The 20,229-nt window shown below is 39.6% G+C and overlaps 3 protein-coding genes and 1 pseudogene across 4 annotated transcripts; 1 reads left to right on the top strand and 3 right to left on the bottom strand.

Annotated features, from left to right (window-relative positions):
• The first annotated feature begins 1,163 nt into the window (after nucleotides 1-1,163).
• On the top strand, nucleotides 1,164-4,733 carry LOC147274576 (beta-glucosidase 24-like). The gene is made up of 13 exons (XM_086228348.1): nucleotides 1,164-1,230; nucleotides 1,670-1,794; nucleotides 1,897-1,966; nucleotides 2,118-2,176; nucleotides 2,291-2,366; nucleotides 2,738-2,815; nucleotides 2,926-3,013; nucleotides 3,140-3,395; nucleotides 3,495-3,610; nucleotides 3,686-3,909; nucleotides 3,996-4,024; nucleotides 4,189-4,403; nucleotides 4,535-4,733. The coding sequence occupies exons 2-13, from the start codon at nucleotides 1,729-1,731 to the stop codon at nucleotides 4,731-4,733; spliced, it is 1,476 nt and encodes a 491-aa protein (XP_086084474.1). The 5' UTR covers nucleotides 1,164-1,230; nucleotides 1,670-1,728.
• A 396-nt stretch (nucleotides 4,734-5,129) lies between these two features.
• LOC147274577 (Leucine-rich repeat protein kinase family protein) lies at nucleotides 5,130-9,624 on the bottom strand. Of its 2 annotated transcripts, XM_086228111.1 has the most exons (8): nucleotides 9,303-9,624; nucleotides 7,381-8,787; nucleotides 7,076-7,209; nucleotides 6,714-6,951; nucleotides 6,172-6,383; nucleotides 6,056-6,078; nucleotides 5,764-5,875; nucleotides 5,130-5,639 (listed from the first exon to the last, which is right to left on the bottom strand). In XM_086228111.1, exons 2-8 carry the CDS (start codon nucleotides 8,732-8,734, stop codon nucleotides 5,412-5,414), a joined length of 2,301 nt encoding a protein of 766 aa, XP_086084237.1. In that variant the 5' UTR covers nucleotides 8,735-8,787; nucleotides 9,303-9,624; the 3' UTR covers nucleotides 5,130-5,411. The 2 variants fall into 2 exon arrangements, with proteins under 2 accessions (XP_086084237.1, XP_086084238.1); XM_086228112.1 differs by lacking the exon at nucleotides 9,303-9,624 and having other exon boundaries at nucleotides 7,381-9,280.
• Nucleotides 9,625-11,667: 2,043 nt separating this feature from the next.
• Nucleotides 11,668-13,709, bottom strand: LOC147274578 (uncharacterized). The gene has a single exon (XM_086228579.1). The coding sequence runs from the start codon at nucleotides 13,594-13,596 to the stop codon at nucleotides 12,235-12,237; it is 1,362 nt and encodes a 453-aa protein (XP_086084705.1). The 5' UTR covers nucleotides 13,597-13,709; the 3' UTR covers nucleotides 11,668-12,234.
• A 4,232-nt stretch (nucleotides 13,710-17,941) lies between these two features.
• On the bottom strand, nucleotides 17,942-20,028 carry LOC147274579 (uncharacterized; annotated as a pseudogene).
• Nucleotides 20,029-20,229: the final 201 nt, after the last annotated feature.

A 20,229-nucleotide genomic window follows, 5' to 3' on the forward strand; every position in this document is an offset into this window, starting at 1 on the left:
TCTTCGCTACAATGCTTCTACTATTATGAGAATTGTACTTGTTAGTCCATTGTTGGTTCCATGAAAAATTGTCAAGTTCTTACGTGCATCATGAGGATCAAAACCTGTGGGATCAAAACAGAGCAGTGAAAACCTCCCACTCATGGTAGTGGAAGGATAACGGGTTGGTGCACTGTCAACCCACATTACTTGGTGGGCGGGCTGAGACCGGTTAAACCACCACCATTTTTTTTTTCTTTTTTTCTTTAAATTTAAATTTAGCCTCTGTTTTTCTTTTTCTTCTTCCATAGAAAGTTAGAAACTAATCTCCCATGAATAATTAACGCATACGAAAGAGAAACAAAGTGACAAGAATGACCCTTCAGAAGAGTACAAACTTGTACAATTAATTGATGGTAGTCTGAATTAATTAATTGATATTTTAACTCATTGAGATATTTTTAGACTGAATTACACCCCATTTGATGGTAGCCGAGATGGTGGTGGATTGTACATGATGGTGGAGACAATGATCGAGATGGTCTTGATCACATTTCGACCTCCATTTTGACCACAATCATAGGAGGGCAATTTGATCTAGGAAAAAGTTTAGAATGCATTAAAATCCGTAATTTGATGAAAACCCAAATTCTTATATGACCTATATTCTCAAATATGATTGTAAGTCTCGTTATATAAACGTGAGTACTCTTACTTACATATTGTTAGAGAAATGAGTCGCGTGTCACCATGACATACATACAATAATTAATTTTTCTTACAAGGTAATAGCAGACAATTACTAATTAATTAAACATGAAAGTGTACGACTTTACGTCCCTGAATTGGTCTTAACTCTTAAGCCTATGGGTTCAGTTGGAACAGCATGTTCAGTTCTATGTTAGTTAGGTGGCAGCTTAAACCCATATACGTACGTATATACCAGACTCCTAATATTATGGTGATCCATAAAAAGATCTCACTTCACCAAAACTGCAGTGATTATTAGATAATAGCAAGTAACAACTTGTCAGTTTGAGGATTCTTGTGCATGGCTATATAAGAAAAGCTACTGTCATTGTGCAAGATTGCAATGTAAGAAAAGCTACTGCATGTTTAGTCTGATAATATTTATTAAAAAAAAATAAAAAATTAGATTACTGGAGGAGGTCATGGGGTCCTCAGCATCACCATGGTTAAGGATTTTACAAGAGTTGTGTGTTGTTGCTTTGATTTCCTGTTTGTCACAAGGTTTGTTATTCTTTTGTTTGTAGTAATTTATTAATTTTGAACCCTTTTCATCACAAAATTATATATAGCCATGTTAGGCTATCTAATGCGGAACTAGTGTTCAACACTCAGGACCCATATTTTAGTTGCTTGTACATGTAAACAAATGTGTTACTTCGTAACATTGTCGGTCCATGCGTAAGGTTTTGAGGTCTAGCAGTAATCCAGAGTTCGTACGTGGTCTATACTCAACCATGATAGAGAGACTCAGTGAGTATTTATACAAAGACTCAATGAAGGTCAAATATTGGCACAGCCAGTAATTGATTAGGAAATTCCTGTTGAGTATGTTGAGTCCCATTACCAATTTTTTTGAGTTAATTAAGCATTTGAGAGTTGAGTCAAATAAGAAAGAAAAGGGACTAAATTCAAGTGGACCATGTTTGATCAAATGTTGCAGTTCCTGTGGATGCTGAGGCCAAGTTGCAGACATTGCAAAATGCATCAAACCCTGAAGAAATGGAAGTTAAGAGGTCTGACTTCCCCTGTGATTTTGTGTTTGGAGTCAGTACTGCTGCTGCACAGGTGCATATTGATATGTGATGATATTTAATGCACATCTTTGATATATGGTTTCTAGTTTTGTATTTATACATGTATCTTTGATATATCATATACTGTGTGCAGATTGAAGGATCAGCAAAAGAAGCAGGAAGAGGACCAAGTGTTTGGGACAACTTTGTTATGAAATTCCCAGGTTCATATACTACCTTAATTATATATACCATGTCTTCTAAATTGCTATAATATATTCAGTATTCTTTTGGCAGAGCATTTCTACTGTGGATTAGTTTTGTTCCAACTATTTGGATCATTTTCTTACTCTTTATAATTTTCTTTGCATTCAGAAAGAATTGCAAACCACACCAACATGTTTACCACCATTGATTCATATAAGCGATACAAAGTGAGTATAAAGTTAATACAAAGCTATAGATCATCAAGTTCCATTTACTATTCCTTGTAAAGAAATAAATCTTTTTTTGGCATAAATTTTACAAATGAATAATTGTAACTGTAGGAAGATGTGAAACTTCTGAAGGACCTTGGAGTTGATTCTCACAGATTTTCCATCTCCTGGACCAGGATTCTTCCTAGTATGCATTTTACCTAATTTTTTGTTCCAATTAGAGGTTGAAGGGAGCTGCATGTTATTAAAATTGTGGATGAGGGTCTTTTCTCTGTCAAAATTGAGGGTTAAATTTATTTCTCTCATATATCTTATAATACTAGAATTTGAGGGATTACCTATCTTTCAATGTGCTTTTTTTTTTTTTTTTTCACAAAGTCATATTTACTTTTGCCTCTTTGTGTGGTATGGGCTTAAATTTGAGAGAAGGTGGAGAATTTCAGCATCTAATGAAAAGGATGGCTGTGATATTACAATTGTTTTTTTTAGACTTGGAGAAGTGAACTTGTTACTCTCTGCTAAACACTCTGCTCTCTATTTGAAATTTTCGACATGTAGAGGGATCCTTGAGTGGTGGAGTGAACCAAGAGGGTATTGATCACTACAACAGCCTCATTGATGAACTAATCAAGAACGGTAAGAAGCCATCTTCCATGAGTTCTTTAACAAATTCGACAAAGCTTCGTAATAGAATCATGGGAATATAAGGCATACAAACACCTTACATTTTCTATGTTTCACTGCAGGCATCAGACCCTATGTGACCCTATTGCACTTTGACCCACCACAAGCTTTGGAAGACAAGTATGGAGGCCTCCTGAATCGCTCCTTTGTGTAAGTACCTTCTTATACTACTTTTCATGTCTCAATAGTTTGGGAAAATGCATGCATCCCACCTTCATTAAAGTTTATAGTCAATGCCACAAACTATCATTCATATTCTCATTGTCACTTTTTCAGGGATGACTTCAAGGATTACAGTGAAATTTGCTTTAAAACGTATGGAGATAGGGTCAAGAATTGGATTACAATCAATGAGCCATATATAATCGCCAAGATGGGATATGACCTTGCAGTTGCTCCTCCAGGCAGGTGTTCTGTGCGAACGGCTTTTCCATGTACAGTTGGTAATTCAGCCACTGAACCTTACATTGTGACCCATAACCTTCTCCTTGCCCATGCTACCATTGTTAAGCTCTACAGAGAAAAGTTTCAGGTAAGGCACACACTACTGATTCATTTACCATGAACTCCTTTATGCCTATCCCTTTGTGATCAAATTTTTGGGATTTTTCTCTTGGCTAATATGTTTTAGGGAAGACAAGGTGGACAAATTGGAATGAGTAATGTAGGACAATATATTGAGCCTTTTTCGGATTCAGCAGAAGACAAAGCTGCAGCAAAAAGAATTCTGGACTTCGAACTTGGATGGTTAGTAAATCCACACTTTGAAGTCTTATAATTGTGTCATTTGCTAATTTAATATAGAATGGATTTTCTTATTAGGTTCATCGAACCATTAGTATACGGAGATTATCCAAAGAGTATGAGAGATTTGGTCAAGGACAGGCTACCCACTTTCACCGAGGAGGAGAAGAAATTGCTCAAGGGTTCCTTAGATTTTATTGGCATCAACTATTATACCACAAGATATGGTAAAAACGACCCAGCAAGTCCAAATAAACCAATCTCCTATAGCAATGATCCTTTAGCTTCATCGTTGATCGAAAGTAAGCTTTATATTACCTTTTCACTACTGTTTTCCTGTGTGTGCAAACTTGACATGGTTTACTTATCCATGTTGTGACTGTTGCAGATAAAGATGGAATCCCAATTGGTCCTAAGGTAAGAAAATTGACATTTTATGAAACACTATTGTTGTTCTGGTGAAAACAAATTGAACAATTCTGCATATGGTTATCCCCTACTCTATAGTTTCAGTCTGTATATGAATGTAGCAACGTTTTACAAAAAAAAAAAAAAAAAACTCAAACTTCTTTACCTTGCAGGCTGAAGGAAGCATGTTCATCTATACTTATCCACAAGGTCTGCAGAAACTTTTGGAGTACATGAGGCAAAACTACCAGAGCCCCAAAATTTACATTTCTGAAAATGGAATGACTGAGGCAAAGGATGATAAACGTGGACTTGATGAATCACTAAAGGATCCACATAGAATTCAAAGTATTCTTCAACATTTGTACCGGATCAAGATGGCAATAAAGTAAGTCATTTACCTTATGAATTATTAATCCGCATCAACACAAGAGTTAAGCATGTGTTTTGGTATATTCAAACAACATGCACATATAATTAATAAAAACATCCATTTACTTGTCATTGCTGTTTTTGCAGCAATGGTGTGAATGTCAAAGGATATTTCTACTGGACCCTATTTGACGACTTTGAATGGGGGGAGGGCTATATCCCTAGGTTCGGGCTTTACTATGTCGATTACATAGACAATCTCAAGCGCATTCCTAAAGAGTCTGCCAAGTGGCTCCCTAAATTCCTAAAGGGTGAGGATGTACTCAAATTTGAGCTTAAGTTCTAGATGGTTGATCAAGCTGAAGTTCCTTGCATATAGTTGCCTATTAATGTTGAGTGGGAGAACTATAAACAAAGAGTGGTATAATGTACTCTCCCTTGAAGGTTCATTTTCAGAGGCTGCCATTTTCTTGGTATTTCTAATGGAATGGTTATTGGGAATGCCCTGTCCAAATTATGATATGATATGACCTGCAGCTACATGTAACTGGAAAGATGTGACAATAACAGAAAAGATTATGTGTTGTAAAAGAAAATAGGAAATAATGTGTTGTAAACTAGATCTAAATGTTCATGCTTTAGATTTAATCTAGGTGTTATAAGACTCCACATATGATTTGTGTGCATATTTTGAACCAAAAACTGATTGAAGAAATTTATGCTTGTTATAACTGTTGTTTTTTAATTTTTAATATAGTTGTTGAACTTGCCCAATGAGCAATGTTTGTAGTAACTTGTTACACAAAGAAAGTAGTTAGCTCAGTCAATTTTGGTTTCTTTTAATGATACAACACAATTAATATTGTAGTAAATGAGATACATACCACAGTTACAAATCTAAGTGAAAACTGCCCAGATTGAGGCACATTTCTCTGCTTATGTAGCCTCATAAGTATGCAATATTTTGAAAATGACCACAATGAAATGGCAATGATTTGGAGCAGCTACACAAAGAAAAAAAAAATCAATGATGTGATGCAGTGTCGAATCTTTGGTCTCCATCTGCTGTTGCCTGGACTTGAACTGCATACTGTAAGTTCCAAAGGATGTCTTCGAAAGATGGGCGGCTTGACTCTGGAGAAATGCATTTTTTCATTATGGAGATCACAATTGATAAAGATTCTTGTGAGCAAGTGGCTAGAACAATCGGTTCAACTATCTGTTTCTGGCCATCCTGACTATTGAGAGAGGCCTGTAAATAGCAGAATTAGTTAGAGTTCGTTATAACTCATGAGTCATGAATCTTGCACATTTTTCATGTACATGCAGTGCAAAGATTAATAAGATCTGAATCAAGTCAGAAATCCATCAACTACCATATCATTGAGCAGGACTGCCTCTCTTCGAGCAGGCATGGAAGATCCAACAAGAGCCTCGAGTACTATATATCCGAAGCTATAAGCATCATCCTGTAAACTTGTCATTTTCCTGAAGAAATGGACTCCTCATGGTTAGATGTCAACAATTAAATAACTCTTATGCAGCCAACCTGCAGCAAGATACAGTAACTTGCAAAATAAACTAGCAAAATAAACTGCCTGTTCAGTATAAACCTAAAGAAATAGTACTGATTACATCACAACACTGCTTTAAAAATGGAAATCTTACCATGATTTAAGGTCTTCTTTTGCCTACAAAATAAGAACAAACAAATCATAATTACATGGGAAGAAAAGTATTATCACAGGTCCAACCATTTATTCAGTCATTAGGAGGAGACCTACCCTAGATTTATCAGTTTCTTCTGAGATAATGGACAGTCCATAGTCGCATAATTTTGCCATATTATTCTCATTGAGCAAGATATTATTCATCTTCAGTCGGTTGTTGAAGAAACCAGGAATAACTCCAGTATGTAGGAAGTGCACAGCCTTGGCAACACCAATTAGAACTGCCAGTCTCTCTGACCAGTTGAGACCCTTTCCAGGACTATTCCCTACACAAGCATTATTTGTTATGCTTAAAAAGAAAATATTATGCCCAAGTTTACACTGCTTCATAAAAGAAAATTCCCAAGTTCCCTTTTGTTTTTTCAATAAAGAAGTTGTCCAGAAAAATGATAATAGGGAAAAAAAAAAAAAAAAAAGGAGGCCAAATCTCATATCTAAGTGTTTTGGCCCAAAAGTTATGATCAATTTTGAAAGAAATGCAATACTGTCTACTTAAGTTTGACTTGGAAAACACATGCAAAAGAAGGTGAGAACACATTTGAAATTAGGCTCTCAATTGCACCAAAAAAATTTCATATTTAGTTTTCCAAGCTTACCAGAGAGATGAGCACGAAAGGTCCCATTTGGAACATATTCAGATACAAGAAAGACCTTGTCCAGACTGTAATCATCTCCACCATCAAGGCAGTGCCCTAAAAGGCATACCAAATGCGGGTGACGAAGCTTAGCAAGCAGATCCAACCTGAATTTAAAATTTCGAATCGAGTATTTCTTTGACAAAGGCAAGCACCTAATAGCTACTTGAGTCCCATTATCTAGTCTTCCTTTGTAAAGCTGCATGTCAAAGGAAATGAGGAAGCATATGTTATATTGAAAAATGAAGTTTCAATGGCTTAGTCAAGCTGACATCATAGCAATTTTAGCAGAGTGGTAACATGTTCTGAATTGCAAACTATACCTTCCCATATGAACCTTCACCCAAAAAGGCAGAGTTGTCAAAGTTGTTGGTAGCTTCCATCAACTCTTCTAAAGCAAATGTCTGGCACACCGGGAGACCTTGTGTGCCTACCTTTGCAGCTTGTGAATTAAATCCTGAATGACAGAAGAAGAAAAAAAGCCATCTTGGTCAGCTTAAATGTTCATCAATTTTTAAACTAATGATCAAATGCTACCTGCCTTAAAAAAAAAAAAAAAAAAAAAAAAAAAAAAAAAAAAAAATTGCAAAGAAAAAGAAGTGTCATTTGTTGTTAGTGGTTGACCTACTTGCATTTGTTAGAATCTCAGAGGAGAGCCCTGCTGCTGTGCTATCTTGCACTGATTTCTGCAGTAAATGCTGCTCCGAGATCCCCCGAGGGCAAAATCTTCTATAGAAAATGATAATGCTTAAAACCAGAAGCACTGTAAGCACAAATATTCCTAGAATCACACCCACCAAGATTCCTACATCTTTTCCTCCAGATTGTTTCTTCTTTGGGCTGACTTCCTTGCAATATGATTGTGCATGCTGATATTGCATACCAATGGATAAGCAATTCCCACCATACTTAACAATTCTCTTTTCTGATTCAGTTCTCAAACAAGAGGGCAAGTCACCTGTCAAACTATTATTTGATATATCAATGAAATCAAGTTTGCTGCCACAGCTTAGATGGCCTGGAAGTGAACCACTCAACAGATTTGAAGCCAAATTCAAGTAACTGATATTGGGCAAGGAGAAAAGTGCAGCAAGAGGTGTGCCTCCAAGTGTATTGAATGACATATCAAGGTGTTGAATCCCACTTATTATGGAATATTGCTGTGGAATCTCACCAGAGAAGGAATTGTTGCTGAGAAAAAGCATGACCAACCCTTTGGGCATTGAGGGTAGTATAGAATTTAATTTGTTCCCACTCAAATCCAGCACTTGTAAGCTACTTAAGCTTATGAGATCTGGTAATTTACCTGCTATCTCATTGCTAGACAAAGCAAGATCAGTGAGAGTGCTGATACTCAAAATTGAAGATGGGAATGGACCTTTCAACTGGTTGTTCCTCAAGCTTAGAGTTGTGAGATTGGATAGTGAATCAAACCAGTTGGGGATAGTATCATTTAAAGAATTGTCATCCATTTTAAGAGTTTGAAGCTTCACCATTGCAGAAATCTTAGGTGGGATTAAACCAAAGAGAAAGTTTGAACTCAAATCCAGATGTTCAAGGGAAGACAACCTGTGAATTTTGTCTGGAAGTTGACCCCAGATGCCCAAAGACACAAGACTGAGGGTTTTCAAGTTGTTTAGCCTTGCCAGGGTAGTCACAAAAGAGTCCAAAGAGAAATTCACTGATAAAGTTTGTTTTGGAATTGAAACCCCATTGAACTCACTGACTTTGGCTGGCTTATCACCCTTAATTCTGAGCTCAGTTACATCATTGTCTAGGCATGTGATATTTACTTGTGCAAGTGAAGATATAGAGCAAAAATCTATGCTATGATCGACCCAAATTTCCAATTGCTTTGGGTACTCCAAATGCTTCCTTAGCTGTAGAAGCACTTGGGTTTGAGAGGATTGTAGCTGATGACTACTCAGAAATAAGAAACTCCATGAAAGACAGAATAGCAGAAATGATCTAGAACACCCCATGAAAAATTCCCTTTTATTATCAATGCTTCATGAAGCCATGAAGTGTCCAAAATCTGTACAATAAAAGAACCCAATATAACCTGTCATTTTATTGAAACACTAAAGGAGGCTAATAATTATAAGTCAAACAGAGTTGAAAGAGGGGATGACTCATTAAAGATGAAACCCAATTGTGACAGTATCAGATTGAAATATTGAATTTTCTGGGATTTTAGGAAACCAATAGAAATCAGACACAGTGAAAATGTAAGTTCCCAACAAGCTGAAAGACAAAGAAATTCCTCAAAATATTGAACTTTGGAGCAAGTCCCACACAAAGCAGAAACAGAGAAAATGCAGAGGCTTTGAAGTAATGAAATCCCAGGCTGATTACACTTACTAAACCAAATGTATTAGATTTAAGTCAAGCAAAATAAGCAAAACCCACAAAGGAAAAACAAGGATGAGAACTGAGAAACAAATATCCGTTTGAGTGGCATGTGCAATAACCATTGAAGAAGAGTGACTATCAAATATTTGCTTTTCTGCTGAAAAAGTTTGCTGCAGTAGAACAGAGAAAGTGGGGTACCTCTATTTAATGCATTAAGTTCTCGCACATGGTGTTCTTACTAAAAGGCCATGAGCTCTCCAGCATTAATGGAGTCGGCTTTTACTGGTATGTTAAGAAAAAAAGCTGGGACGGCTACTCTGACAGTGTTAGTCTTGCTCTCTTTGAGCAGTAAGTGAGAAGTGGTGGAGGTGACCGACTTGAAAACAATGAAAAATCTGTTACCTTATTTGTTCATAACAACAATTATCTCATGAAAAAAATTAATTTTTTAGTTGTATGTCCATTTTTACCTTGTTTTCTGTTTTTCTTTTCTTTTTCAGTTGCTTCGATGAAGCAGATGTTTGTGTTTCAAACTTCCAATTGCTCTTTTGATCCGTAGGTTTTTTTTTTGTTTTAATTTGATTATGAACAATATAAATATTCAAAAGGGTAGATTGGTAAAAGGAATACATGTCCTTGGGACTTGTGATTGCAACTTACCATAACTTGACAGGCTGTGCCAAATGAAATCAACAGATGCCCATTCGTTCATAAAAATCCACTAGTTAATTTAGGCTATTTAGCTGGTTAGATATTTATTGTAAAATCAATATTATTATTTATTAGACTTGTCAAAGGTTTTCTCCACTCTCTTAACCAAAAAAAAAAAAGGTTTTCTCCACTTTCACATCAATTAGTGTCAAAATTTTAAAAAATCTTCTGAGTTCTGAAGTTTGCAGTTTCTAGCATTAATATGAGTCGAGCAGCTCAGGATAAAGCATTTGATAAGGGACCTGTCCTCCACATTTGAATCCCCTATAGTCTTTTGAGTCAAAAATATCACAAACAAGGGCCATGTGAATAGCATGTTGAAAAGCTAAATATCAGCATTTCTTAACACAGAAGACCATTTATGCTAGTAGGCTCAAGCCACTCAGATTGTAAATCTTGTTCAATCCCAAAAGTATGCCCAGTTTCAGAGGAAATGGGATTAAAATGAAGAGCTCAAATTATGCCAATAACTTGCAAGAATGACCAAGTCAATACAACATGGACAGTGACAACTCTGTCATCTTTTAGAACAAGCACTTACAAGGTCCCACTGGTCGTAGACAGCTTTCAAGGTCATCCTCTTATATTATGAGGTTTTTTTTTTTGGCCGGGCTCTTATCTTATGAGGTTAACCTACAGCATATTACAAATATCACATGCTGGTGCCAATTCTATTACCATCAAACAAACATATTAACTATTAAGTGGCTCACAAATTGGAAAATCAAGAGTAAATTTCATTTTTCACAGACCATAGCTGAGCACTTACACCGGATACAGTCATCATATGAAATAATAATTCACTTTTCTCTATAATCAACATTCAACAATTAGCCATCACTCTCTTAAAAAAAAGATCACATGCATCATGAAATTTGGCCAACATGAGGAGGTTCATCATAGCTAGACATACCCTGACCCAGAAAAAATTACAACTGATATATGATTTGCATTCAACAGATTATTTATTCCAAAGTAAGATTAATGATAGAAAACTAAAAGTGAATAAGCAAGTCCCACATCAATTATGCCATGACTGGGCTCCTCATGAAATAACAATGAGTAAAAAGAGAACCCTATCTGTATAAGGCATCTTATGGCCTCAAGTGGAAAGAGAATCATATCTACACAGTATACAACATCATATACGGTCCCACCCTCCATAATATGGAACCCTAATTTCAGGTCACTTTGACTTCTTGACAAAGATTAGGTTTTACACAGGTAATACAGCACAGTAGCATTTAAAGTGTAATAAATGAGAAATAAGATAGGTTTGAGCATGAGGATACTCAGATGCATAGAGATAGTGGTAATGACAAAACAGACTCTCATATTCATATTTGCTTATCTTTGGTACCAAGATGGGACCGACCAATTCATGATTTCACCTTTAGCATCATGGAATATTTTTATCAAATAAAGTTTTAAGGGAATTATTATAACCATATGATTTTGGAGGATGACAGTCTGCCCTTGCTTTCATAATCATAACTAAAATAAAGAGAATATTTACCCTTGCCATAAATTATCTTAAAAGAGCTCCTGCTTAGGACACATTGGTTCATCTTGCACAAATAGCCCACTATTTTTATTAGTCTATGGTTGGCATCCGGAGGCTGTATAAAAGATGTAATGGTTGGAATGAATTAGGCAGCTCCAATGAGTACGCAATGCCTCATCCCCGAAGTTATGCTTAGGCAACAAATCCAGACACAACAAAGAGACCAAACTTTCTAGATTATTTCAAACTGCTAGCTAAGAGTCTTTTAAATAAGAGTTGAATCATGGCACCAATACAAACACTGCACGACAACTCTAACCATCTGAATGGATAAAGTAGTTCACAAAAACATCATAACAGGGAAAATGGGATATAAAAATAAGCCAAAGCTAGACAAAGAAATGGAAATTCATACATACGACAAAATAAAAACGAGAAAACAAAAAGAGGGAGAAAGAGCTCTAGGCCACAAAATTGCTTAAAATGATAGTTCCTAACTTGAGTTGATCTAAGGCCTCACAAACCTGGAGACCCTTGAATGACTTGACATTTGAAGCCTCTCACATATAATGCCTACCAGTGGGTTCACAGCATGTCAGAGATTATTCTCCTGAAACATTTTTGTCAGATTCCCAGTACCCATGCACCAACCAGCATAATATAAGCTCACAAGGTTCATTGTTATAGATACAGATTCATCTAAGTTCTCAACATTGACCAATACTAATTTGCCATCCATGGTTTGCAACACAACTGAACTCAACTGTGACAAAGATGTAGCAATGGACATTTTGCTCGTCTTCCCTTCTAGTTCTCAACCAAAAAGTGAAGATCAGCACCCACAGCCAACATGGTGAAGTCAATAAACATGGGATCCTTCAGCACTGGCTCAATCAGTCAATTCATCATAGTTACTTACATATTTAAAGGAGCTGGAAACCCTTGAAATTCTATCTTGCCTTCGTGTGCCATAACAACATCAGGAACCACTTCTTTATATTTGCTCACTATTCTCTTCATGAAAGTCTTCTCAGTCATTTTGAGCACATTAACAAAGTTAATATCTTCGTCTATCAACCCCTGCGACAATAATAGTTGCAGAACTGAACACCTAGGAATAATTCTCTTCTCCAAGCTAAGCAGTAAAAGATTTGGATTCCTTGAAATCGTTGATGGCTTCATATTCAATTTATTCGTGAAGAAAGTCATCAATTTCTGGATCTTCTTCACTGAAGTAAGCATACACATGGGCTGCAATTTGAATGCTGAATAAATATCATCTTTCGACATACCAAAACTTCTATAAGTTTCCAACTTCTGCTCCCAGAGTGTCTTACTCATCACTGCCATGCTACGATAGGCTAGAACAAATAGCAGATTATTGGGATCAAACCCCAAATTTTTTACTTCACCAATAATCTCACTAACCCGATAACCCCTTAGAAGCATTGTCCTTGGCTGAACCATGAAAAGTTTCACAATAAGTGACTCAGGTACACCATGGCTCTTCAACGTTGACATGTTCGGCACCATCACCTTTTCCAAATTAAATTGAAGCATCCGGTAGCAACCCTTTATAGCCTTTAGGACACTCTCATTACTGCTAAGAAACCGCCTAAGCACTTCAACATTTGGAATGATGACGTTTTTAAGGCTGCTTGTTAAAATACAAGGCATTTTGGATAAAACCTCTGCAGTTTCAAGGTCTGAAAGACCCAAAGATTTGAAAAAATCGATTTTTGGCTTTAAAATCTTCCGAGTATCTAATAAAAACAATGCAGGACGCTTCATGGTCATGGTTGTTATATCCTTTTCACTGAAACCATGATTTCGAAAGAACTCAAACACCGTTTGTGCATCACCCTCAAGCACACGTGGGTGTTTACAAATCATTTCGGCAAGGCTAGTGTTTGAAAACCCCAAAGACTTAAACAATTTCAAATTGGGCTCAAGTTTACCGTCTAAATCAGCCAAAAGCAATACTGGACGTTTGGTGATTATGTTTCTGATGTGGGTCTGAGTCAACCCGTGAGCTCTAAATAGGCTCAGTACCGAGTCAGGGTTGTGTGTGGGTTCAATGCGGAGCTTCTTGGAAGCTGAAATGGCTGATTCTGAGGACAACCCACATGATTTTTTAAGGTAAGAGACTGTAAAAGATTGTTTATCTGTTAAATTAGAGAGGGCTGAGATGGCTTTGGGAGTGGAGGTTGAGAACATGTAGCCATAGCTAAATGGTGCGGCTCTGTGCTTTAGTTTTGTGAAAACTGAACGAAGCATTGGATAATTGAGAAGTAAAAGATTGCTTAGCTGAGAATGAAGGTTTACCTGGTCTGTAATTTGAAAAGCTATTGGATGCTATCGAAGTGCTTCAAGCATTGGGCTTTCCTTTGCATCCTTTCTTCTTGTGCATTGCCTTTTGGCTTTGGCCCCTTTTATAAAATTGAGTTTTTGACTGAACACGACGAATGGAACGACATGTCGTTTATAGTTGCATCATCAACGACATGATGTTAACGTTCCATTTAAGTTTCAACTTGGGCTTTGCCGGCTAGCCCATTTTAATTGTGGGCATGTGGCTTGAGAGTTGAGATTGAGAGGTTGTTCAATGAGTTACAACTTCCAAATCGGGCATGTGACTGAACCCAAGTTTGTCATGGGGAGCCACTAGGTTCTTAGCACCTCTTTTTGTTTTTCAGAATTTCATTAGTTACCTTTGGGTTTACTGATAATATATAAAATAAAATATTTAATTTTTAAAAGTATTTTCCTTTTCATATAAAAAAAATGGATCTTACTTATATACTGAAAATTTTTCTTGAAGATGTTCCATAAACACATATTTGTTTTTACCAAATGTATAAAGAGTGCTGCTATTTGCACACCCTTTTTTTTCTTTTTGCACACCCTTTTGTAAAAAAACAATAAAAATTTTAAAAAAAAGACACACTTACCCTCACCCAACACACCCCAACTCCATTTTTTCTCTTTTGCACACCCCATCAATAGACAAAAAAAAAACACACACACCCAGCCACACACACCCCCCTTCATCTCCCTCACCCGACCACACCCACCCACCCACGCAGCCCTCTGTTTTTTTTTTCCTTCCAAGCCCAGCAGCTCCTTTCTCCTTTCCACTCGCCCAATCACCACCGCGCGCAGCACCACCTTCCTCGCAGCACCACCACCGCGCGCCACCACTAACCACCATCTTCATTTCTCTCCGCATGCACCATCACCACAGCACCCCCAAAACAGCCACCACAGCCACCACAACCAGCCCGGAAGCCCCCTCCTCGGCTCCTCCATCTCTCTCTCTCTCTCTCCTTCCCTCTCTCCTCTCTCCCTTCTCTCTTCCCTCCCTTTCTCTGTCGCTGCGGTTGGTTCGGTAGACAACCACCGAACGAAACTAATGGTTTCGGCAAATGACTGCCGAACGAAACTAACAGCTTCGACTGATGGCTACCGAACGAACCCGCCGGTTTCGGCGGATGACTACCGAACGGCCTGCGCGCGAGGATGGTCCGGTGGTGGTACTGCTGCGAGCAGGGTGGTGCAGAAGGTGCTGCGCGGGTGTGTTAACAGAGAAAGAGAGAGAGGGAAGGAGAGAGAGTGGGGCCGGGGCTGGGTGGAGGGGAGGGAGGAGGTTGGGCTGGGTTGGGCGCTGCGCGCGGTGGCTGGAGGGCTGGGGTGGTCGGGGCTGGGTTGGGCGCGGGGAGGGTGGTGCAGCATGGAGGAGAGAGAGGGGTGGTGCATGGTGGTGAGCACGGGGAGAGTGGTGCAGCAGGGTGGTGGGCGCACGGTGGTGGTGCTGCGCGCGGGGAGGGTGGTGCAGCAGGGTGGTAGGCGCAAGGTGGTGGTGCTGCGCGCGGGGAGGGTAGTGCAGCATGGTGGTGGGCGCGGGGAGGTTGGTGCAGCAGGGTGGTGGGCGGCGCACGGTGGTGGTGCTGCGCGAGGGTGGTGCAGCATGGTGGAGAGGTGGGGAGGGGGTGTGTACGGGGGAGGGGGAGATGGGGATGGGGTGTGTGAGTTTTGGGGGTGTGTGTGTGTTTTTTTTTTTTCTGTTTAGGGAGGGTGTGCAAAAAGAAAAATGGATGGGGGTGTGTGGGTGAGGGAAGGGCCAAATGGTCTTTTCTCTTGAGTTTTTTTTGTTTTTTTTTCAAGAAAGGGTGTGCAAAGAGAAATTTAGGGTGTGCAAATAGCAGCACTCATGTATAAAAACCGCTTTTAGTTATTTAAAAGAATGTTTATACTACTAGTAAAACATGTTTGATATGCCTCATTTGGATTGGGATGGACTCGACAAACCTAATTGATTGTATTATACTAAACTCAAATTATACTATATTAAAGCATGAATTTAAAAGATTATTTGTATCTTAGGAAAAGGTAGCGTGAAAACCCTTTTTCGACTTAAATCAGATGGTGCATGCAATACCAATGACTACTTGTGAAGTACCATGGAATTTGGCATCTTGGTACATCATACCAATGACTTAAATCTTGGTATATCTTGCACAAAAGCCCACTATATTTATTTAGGCTAAAGTTCAATTTAGATACTAAACTATAGGAAGTATTTCAATTACATCCATCATTTACAAAATCATTAAAAAACATAGCCTCATCTAAATTTTAAATTGAAAAAATAAATTTTTCTTCATCTTTTCTTTTTTTACCCCTCTCTCTCTCTCTCTCTTTCTTCTTCTCTCATTTTTCTTCTTCTTCCCTGTGTCTCCCTTCTCTCTCGCGTGACTTCGCACAATCCGGCCGTGACCAGGCCAAGCCGAGTTGGCGCAGCACCACCAACCACCAGTTTGCAACTCCTCTTTCTCCCCCCGACCATCCCTCTATTCCCTCTCCTCTCCACGTGACTCCCTCTCTGTGCGCACCTCAGCCCAGCCAAGGCCGGCCATTTCCCGGCGGCCCAAGGCCATCGACAGGTCCACTGGTGTCGGCCATCCCCCTACGAGCTATAGTTGGAGTTCGGAAGGTTGTGGTAGGGGTGGGGTCAGGAAGGGCTGGGTTGGGAGGGTTGGTTGGAGAAAAGGAAGAGAGAGAGAGTGAGAGGTGGAGAAGGGTAAAATAGGAAAAGAGGAAGAAAAATTCATTTTTTCAATTTAAATTTTGAGGGCTGCTATTTGCACACCTTTTCTTAAAAAAAAAAAAACTCAAGGGAAAAGACCATTTGGCCCTCCCTTCACCCACACACCCCATCCATTTTTCTTTTTGCACACTCTTCCTAAACAGAAAAAAAAAAAAAAAAAAAAACACACACACCCAAAAATCACACACCCCATCCCCACCCCCCCCCCCGTACACACCCCCTCACCCACACACCCCATCCCCACCTCTCTTCTTTCCTGCACACACCCCACCCCCGTCGACCACCCCAGCCCCCGCCCGCCCCACTCTCTCTCCTTCCCTCTTACCCCGCCGACCACCGCACCCCCATCCCCTCATCTTTCTCTCTCCTCGAAACCCAACCCCAGCCCTGGCCCGCCCCACTCTTTCTTTTTCCCTCTCCCTCCTCCGGCCACCACCAGTCACCCCACCGGTCGGAAAATACTCCCCAGATGCCGGCCATCATTCCCCAAAACACCCCTTACCGGCCAGCCACCCACACCCACAAAAACATTGCATCGGGTTCGGCGGACCAGTGCCGAACCCGGTGGTTTCGTTCGGTAGGTACCCACCGAACAATCCTATTCTATTCGGCGGGTACCTGTCGAACGAAACCACCGGGTTCGGCACTGGTCTGCCGAACCCGCTGCAATTTTTTTTTTTTTTTGGCTGTCTACTTGGGCGGTGGTGCTGTCTGCTTGGCGGTGGTGCATGCGGGGAGAAGGGGGAGGAGGGATTGGGAGGTGGCAAGATGGAAGAGGGTGCGGTGGTCGGCGGGGTAAGAGGGAAGCAGAGAGAGTGGGTGGTGCATGCGGGGAGGAGGGGGAGGTGGCAAGAGGGAAGGGGGTGCGGTGGTCGGCGGGGTAAGAGGGAAGTAGAGAGAGTGGGGCGGGCCGAATAGAAAGGGTGGGGGGTGGGCTTCGACGGTGGGGTGTGTGCCGGCGAGATGGGGATGGATGGGGTGTGTACCGAGGGGGGGGGGAGATCGGGATGGGGTGTGCACGCGGGGGGGGGGGGGAGGGGGGAGATGGGGATGGGGTGTGTGGGTGAGGGGAGGGCCAAATGGTCTTTTCCCTTGATTTTTTATTTTTTTTTAAGAAAGGGTGTGCAAAGAGAAGAAAATGATGTGCAAATAACAGCCCTCTAAATTTTAGATGAGGTATGTTTTTGAATGATTTTATAGATGATGGATGCAATTGAAATACCTCCTATAATTAAGTGTCTAAATTGAACATTAAGCCTTTTATTTATCTATGGTTGGCATCCGGAGGCTGTATAAAAGATGTAATGGTTGGAATGAATTAGGCAGCTCCAATGAGTACACTATTGCCCTATAGGTTAAGTCATAACCTAGGCATGGCAGCACCCAATGCCTCAGCCCCTAAGTTATGCTTAGGCAACAAATCCAGACACAACAAAGAGAAAAAACTTTCTAGATTATTTCAAACTGCTAGCTAAGACTTATTTTGAACCATGGCACCAATACAAACACTGCATAACAACTCTAACCATCTGAATGGATAAAGTAGTTCACAAACAGATCATACCAGGGAAAATGAGATATAAAATAAGTCAAAGCTAGACAAAGAAATGGAAATTCATACATACGAAAAAATAAAAACGAGAATACAAAAAGAGGGAGAAAGAGCTATCAAACAGTTTAGAGGCCACAAAATTGCTTAAAATGATATTTCCTGATTTGAGTTGATCTAAGGCCTCACAAACCTGGAGACCCTTGAATGACTTGACATTTGAAGCCTCTCACATATAATGCCTACCAGTGGGTTCACAGCATGTCAGAGATTATTCTCCTGAAGCACTTTTGTCAGATTCCCAGTACCCATGCACCAACCAGCAAAATATAAGCTCACAAGGTTTATTGTTAATACAGATTCCTCCAAGTTTCCAACATTGACCAGTTCTAATTTGTCATCCAGGGTTTGCAACACAACTGGACTAAACTGTAACAAAGATGTAGCAATGGATATTTTGCTCGTCTTCCCTTCTAGTTCTCAACCAAAAAGTCAAGAACAGCACCCACAGCCAACATGGTGAAGTCAATAAACAGGGGATCCTTCAGCACTGGCTCAATCAGTCAATTCATCATAGTTACTTACATATTTAAAGGAGCTGGAAACCCTTGAAATTCTATCTTGCCTTCGTGTGCCATAACAACATCAGGAACCACTTCTTTATATTTGCTCATTATTCTCTTCATGAAAGTCTTCTCAGTCATTATGAGCACATAAACAAAGTTAATATCTTCGTCTATCAACCCCCGCCACAGTAAAAGTTGCAGAACTGAACACCTAGGAATAATTCTCTTCTCCAAACTAAACATTCAAAGATTTGGATTCCTTGAAATCGTTGATGGCTTCATATTCAATTTATGAATGAAGAAAGTCATCAATTTCTGGATCTTCTTCACTGAAGTAAGCATACACATGGGTTGCAATTTGATTGCTGAATAAATATCATCTTTCGACATACCAAAACTTCTATAAGTTTCCAACTTCTGCTCCCAGAGTGTCTTACTCATCACTGCCATGTTACGATAGGCTAGAACAAATAGCATTTTATTGGGATCAAACCCCAAATTTTTCACTTCACCAATAATCTCACTAACTCGATTACCCCTTAGAAGCATTGTACCTGGATGAACCATCAAAAGTTTCACAATAAGTGACTCAGGTACACCATGGCTCTTGAACGTTGACATGTTCGGCTCCATCACCTTTTCCAAATTAAATCGAAGCACCCGGTGGTAACCCTTTATAGCCTTTAGGACACTCTCATTACTGCTGAGAAACCGCCTAAGCACTTCAACATTTGGAATGATGATGTTTTTAAGGCTGCTTGATAGAATATAAGGCATTTTGGATAAAATCTCTGCAGTTTCAAGGTCTGAAAGACCCAAAGATTTGAAAAAAATCGATTTTTGGCTTTAAAATCTTCCGAGTATCTAATAAAAACAATGCAGGACACTTCATGGTCATGGTTGTTATATCCTTTTCACTGAAACCATGATTTCGAAAGAACTCAAACACCGTTTGTGCACGACTCTCAAGCACACGTGGGTGTTTACAAATCATTTCGGCAAGGCTAGTGTTTGAAAACCCCAAAGACTTAAACAACTTCAAATTGGGCTCAAGTTTACCGTCTAAATCAGCCAAAAGCAATACCGGACGTTTGGTGATTATGTTTCTGATGTGGTTCTGAGTCAACCCGTGAGCTCTAAATAGGCTCAGTACCGAGTCAGGGTTGTGTGTGGGTTCAATGCGGAGCTTCTTGGAAGCTGAAATGGCTGATTCTGAGGACAACCCACATGATTTTTTAAGGTAAGAGACTGTAAAAGATTGTTTATCTGTTAAATTAGAGAGGGCTGAGATAGGTTTGGGAGTGAAGGTTGAGAACATGTAGCCATACCTAAATGGTGACGCTCTGCGCTTTAGTTTTGTGAAAACTGAACGAAGCATTGGATAATTGAGAAGTAAAAGATTGCTTAGCTGAGAATGAAGGTTTACCTGGTCTGTAATTTGAAAAGCTATTGGATGCTATCGAAGTGCTTCAAGCATTGGGCTTTCCTTTGCATCCTTTCTTCTTGTGCATTGCCTTTTGGCTTTGGCCCCTTTTATAAAATTGAGTTTTTGACTGAACACGACGAATGTAACGACATGTCGTTTGTAGTTGCATCATCAACGACATGATGTTAACGTTCCATTTAAGTTTCAACTTGGGCTTTGCCGGCTAGCCCATTTTAATTGTGGGCATGTGGCTTGAGATTGA

This window comes from Dryas octopetala, chromosome 9, assembly GCF_963921425.1.
Source record: "Dryas octopetala chromosome 9, drDryOcto1.1, whole genome shotgun sequence".
NCBI lineage: Eukaryota > Viridiplantae > Streptophyta > Magnoliopsida > Rosales > Rosaceae > Dryas > Dryas octopetala.

Coding starts and splice junctions, on each gene's coding strand:
- LOC147274576 (XM_086228348.1), top strand. CDS start 1,729: ATGGAAGTTAAGAGGTCTGACTTCCCCTGTGATTTTGTGTTTGGAGTC. Junction 1,795..1,896: donor TCAGTACTGCTGCTGCACAG/GTGCATATTGAT, acceptor TACTGTGTGCAG/ATTGAAGGATCAGCAAAAGA. Junction 2,367..2,737: donor CTGGACCAGGATTCTTCCTA/GTATGCATTTTA, acceptor TTCGACATGTAG/AGGGATCCTTGAGTGGTGGA.
- LOC147274577 (XM_086228111.1), bottom strand. CDS start 8,734: ATGGGGTGTTCTAGATCATTTCTGCTATTCTGTCTTTCATGGAGTTTC. Junction 7,210..7,380: donor TGAGATTCTAACAAATGCAA/GTAGGTCAACCA, acceptor TCTGTCATTCAG/GATTTAATTCACAAGCTGCA. Junction 6,952..7,075: donor GTGAAGGTTCATATGGGAAG/GTATAGTTTGCA, acceptor TTTGACATGCAG/CTTTACAAAGGAAGACTAGA.
- LOC147274578 (XM_086228579.1), bottom strand. CDS start 13,596: ATGCTTCGTTCAGTTTTCACAAAACTAAAGCACAGAGCCGCACCATTT.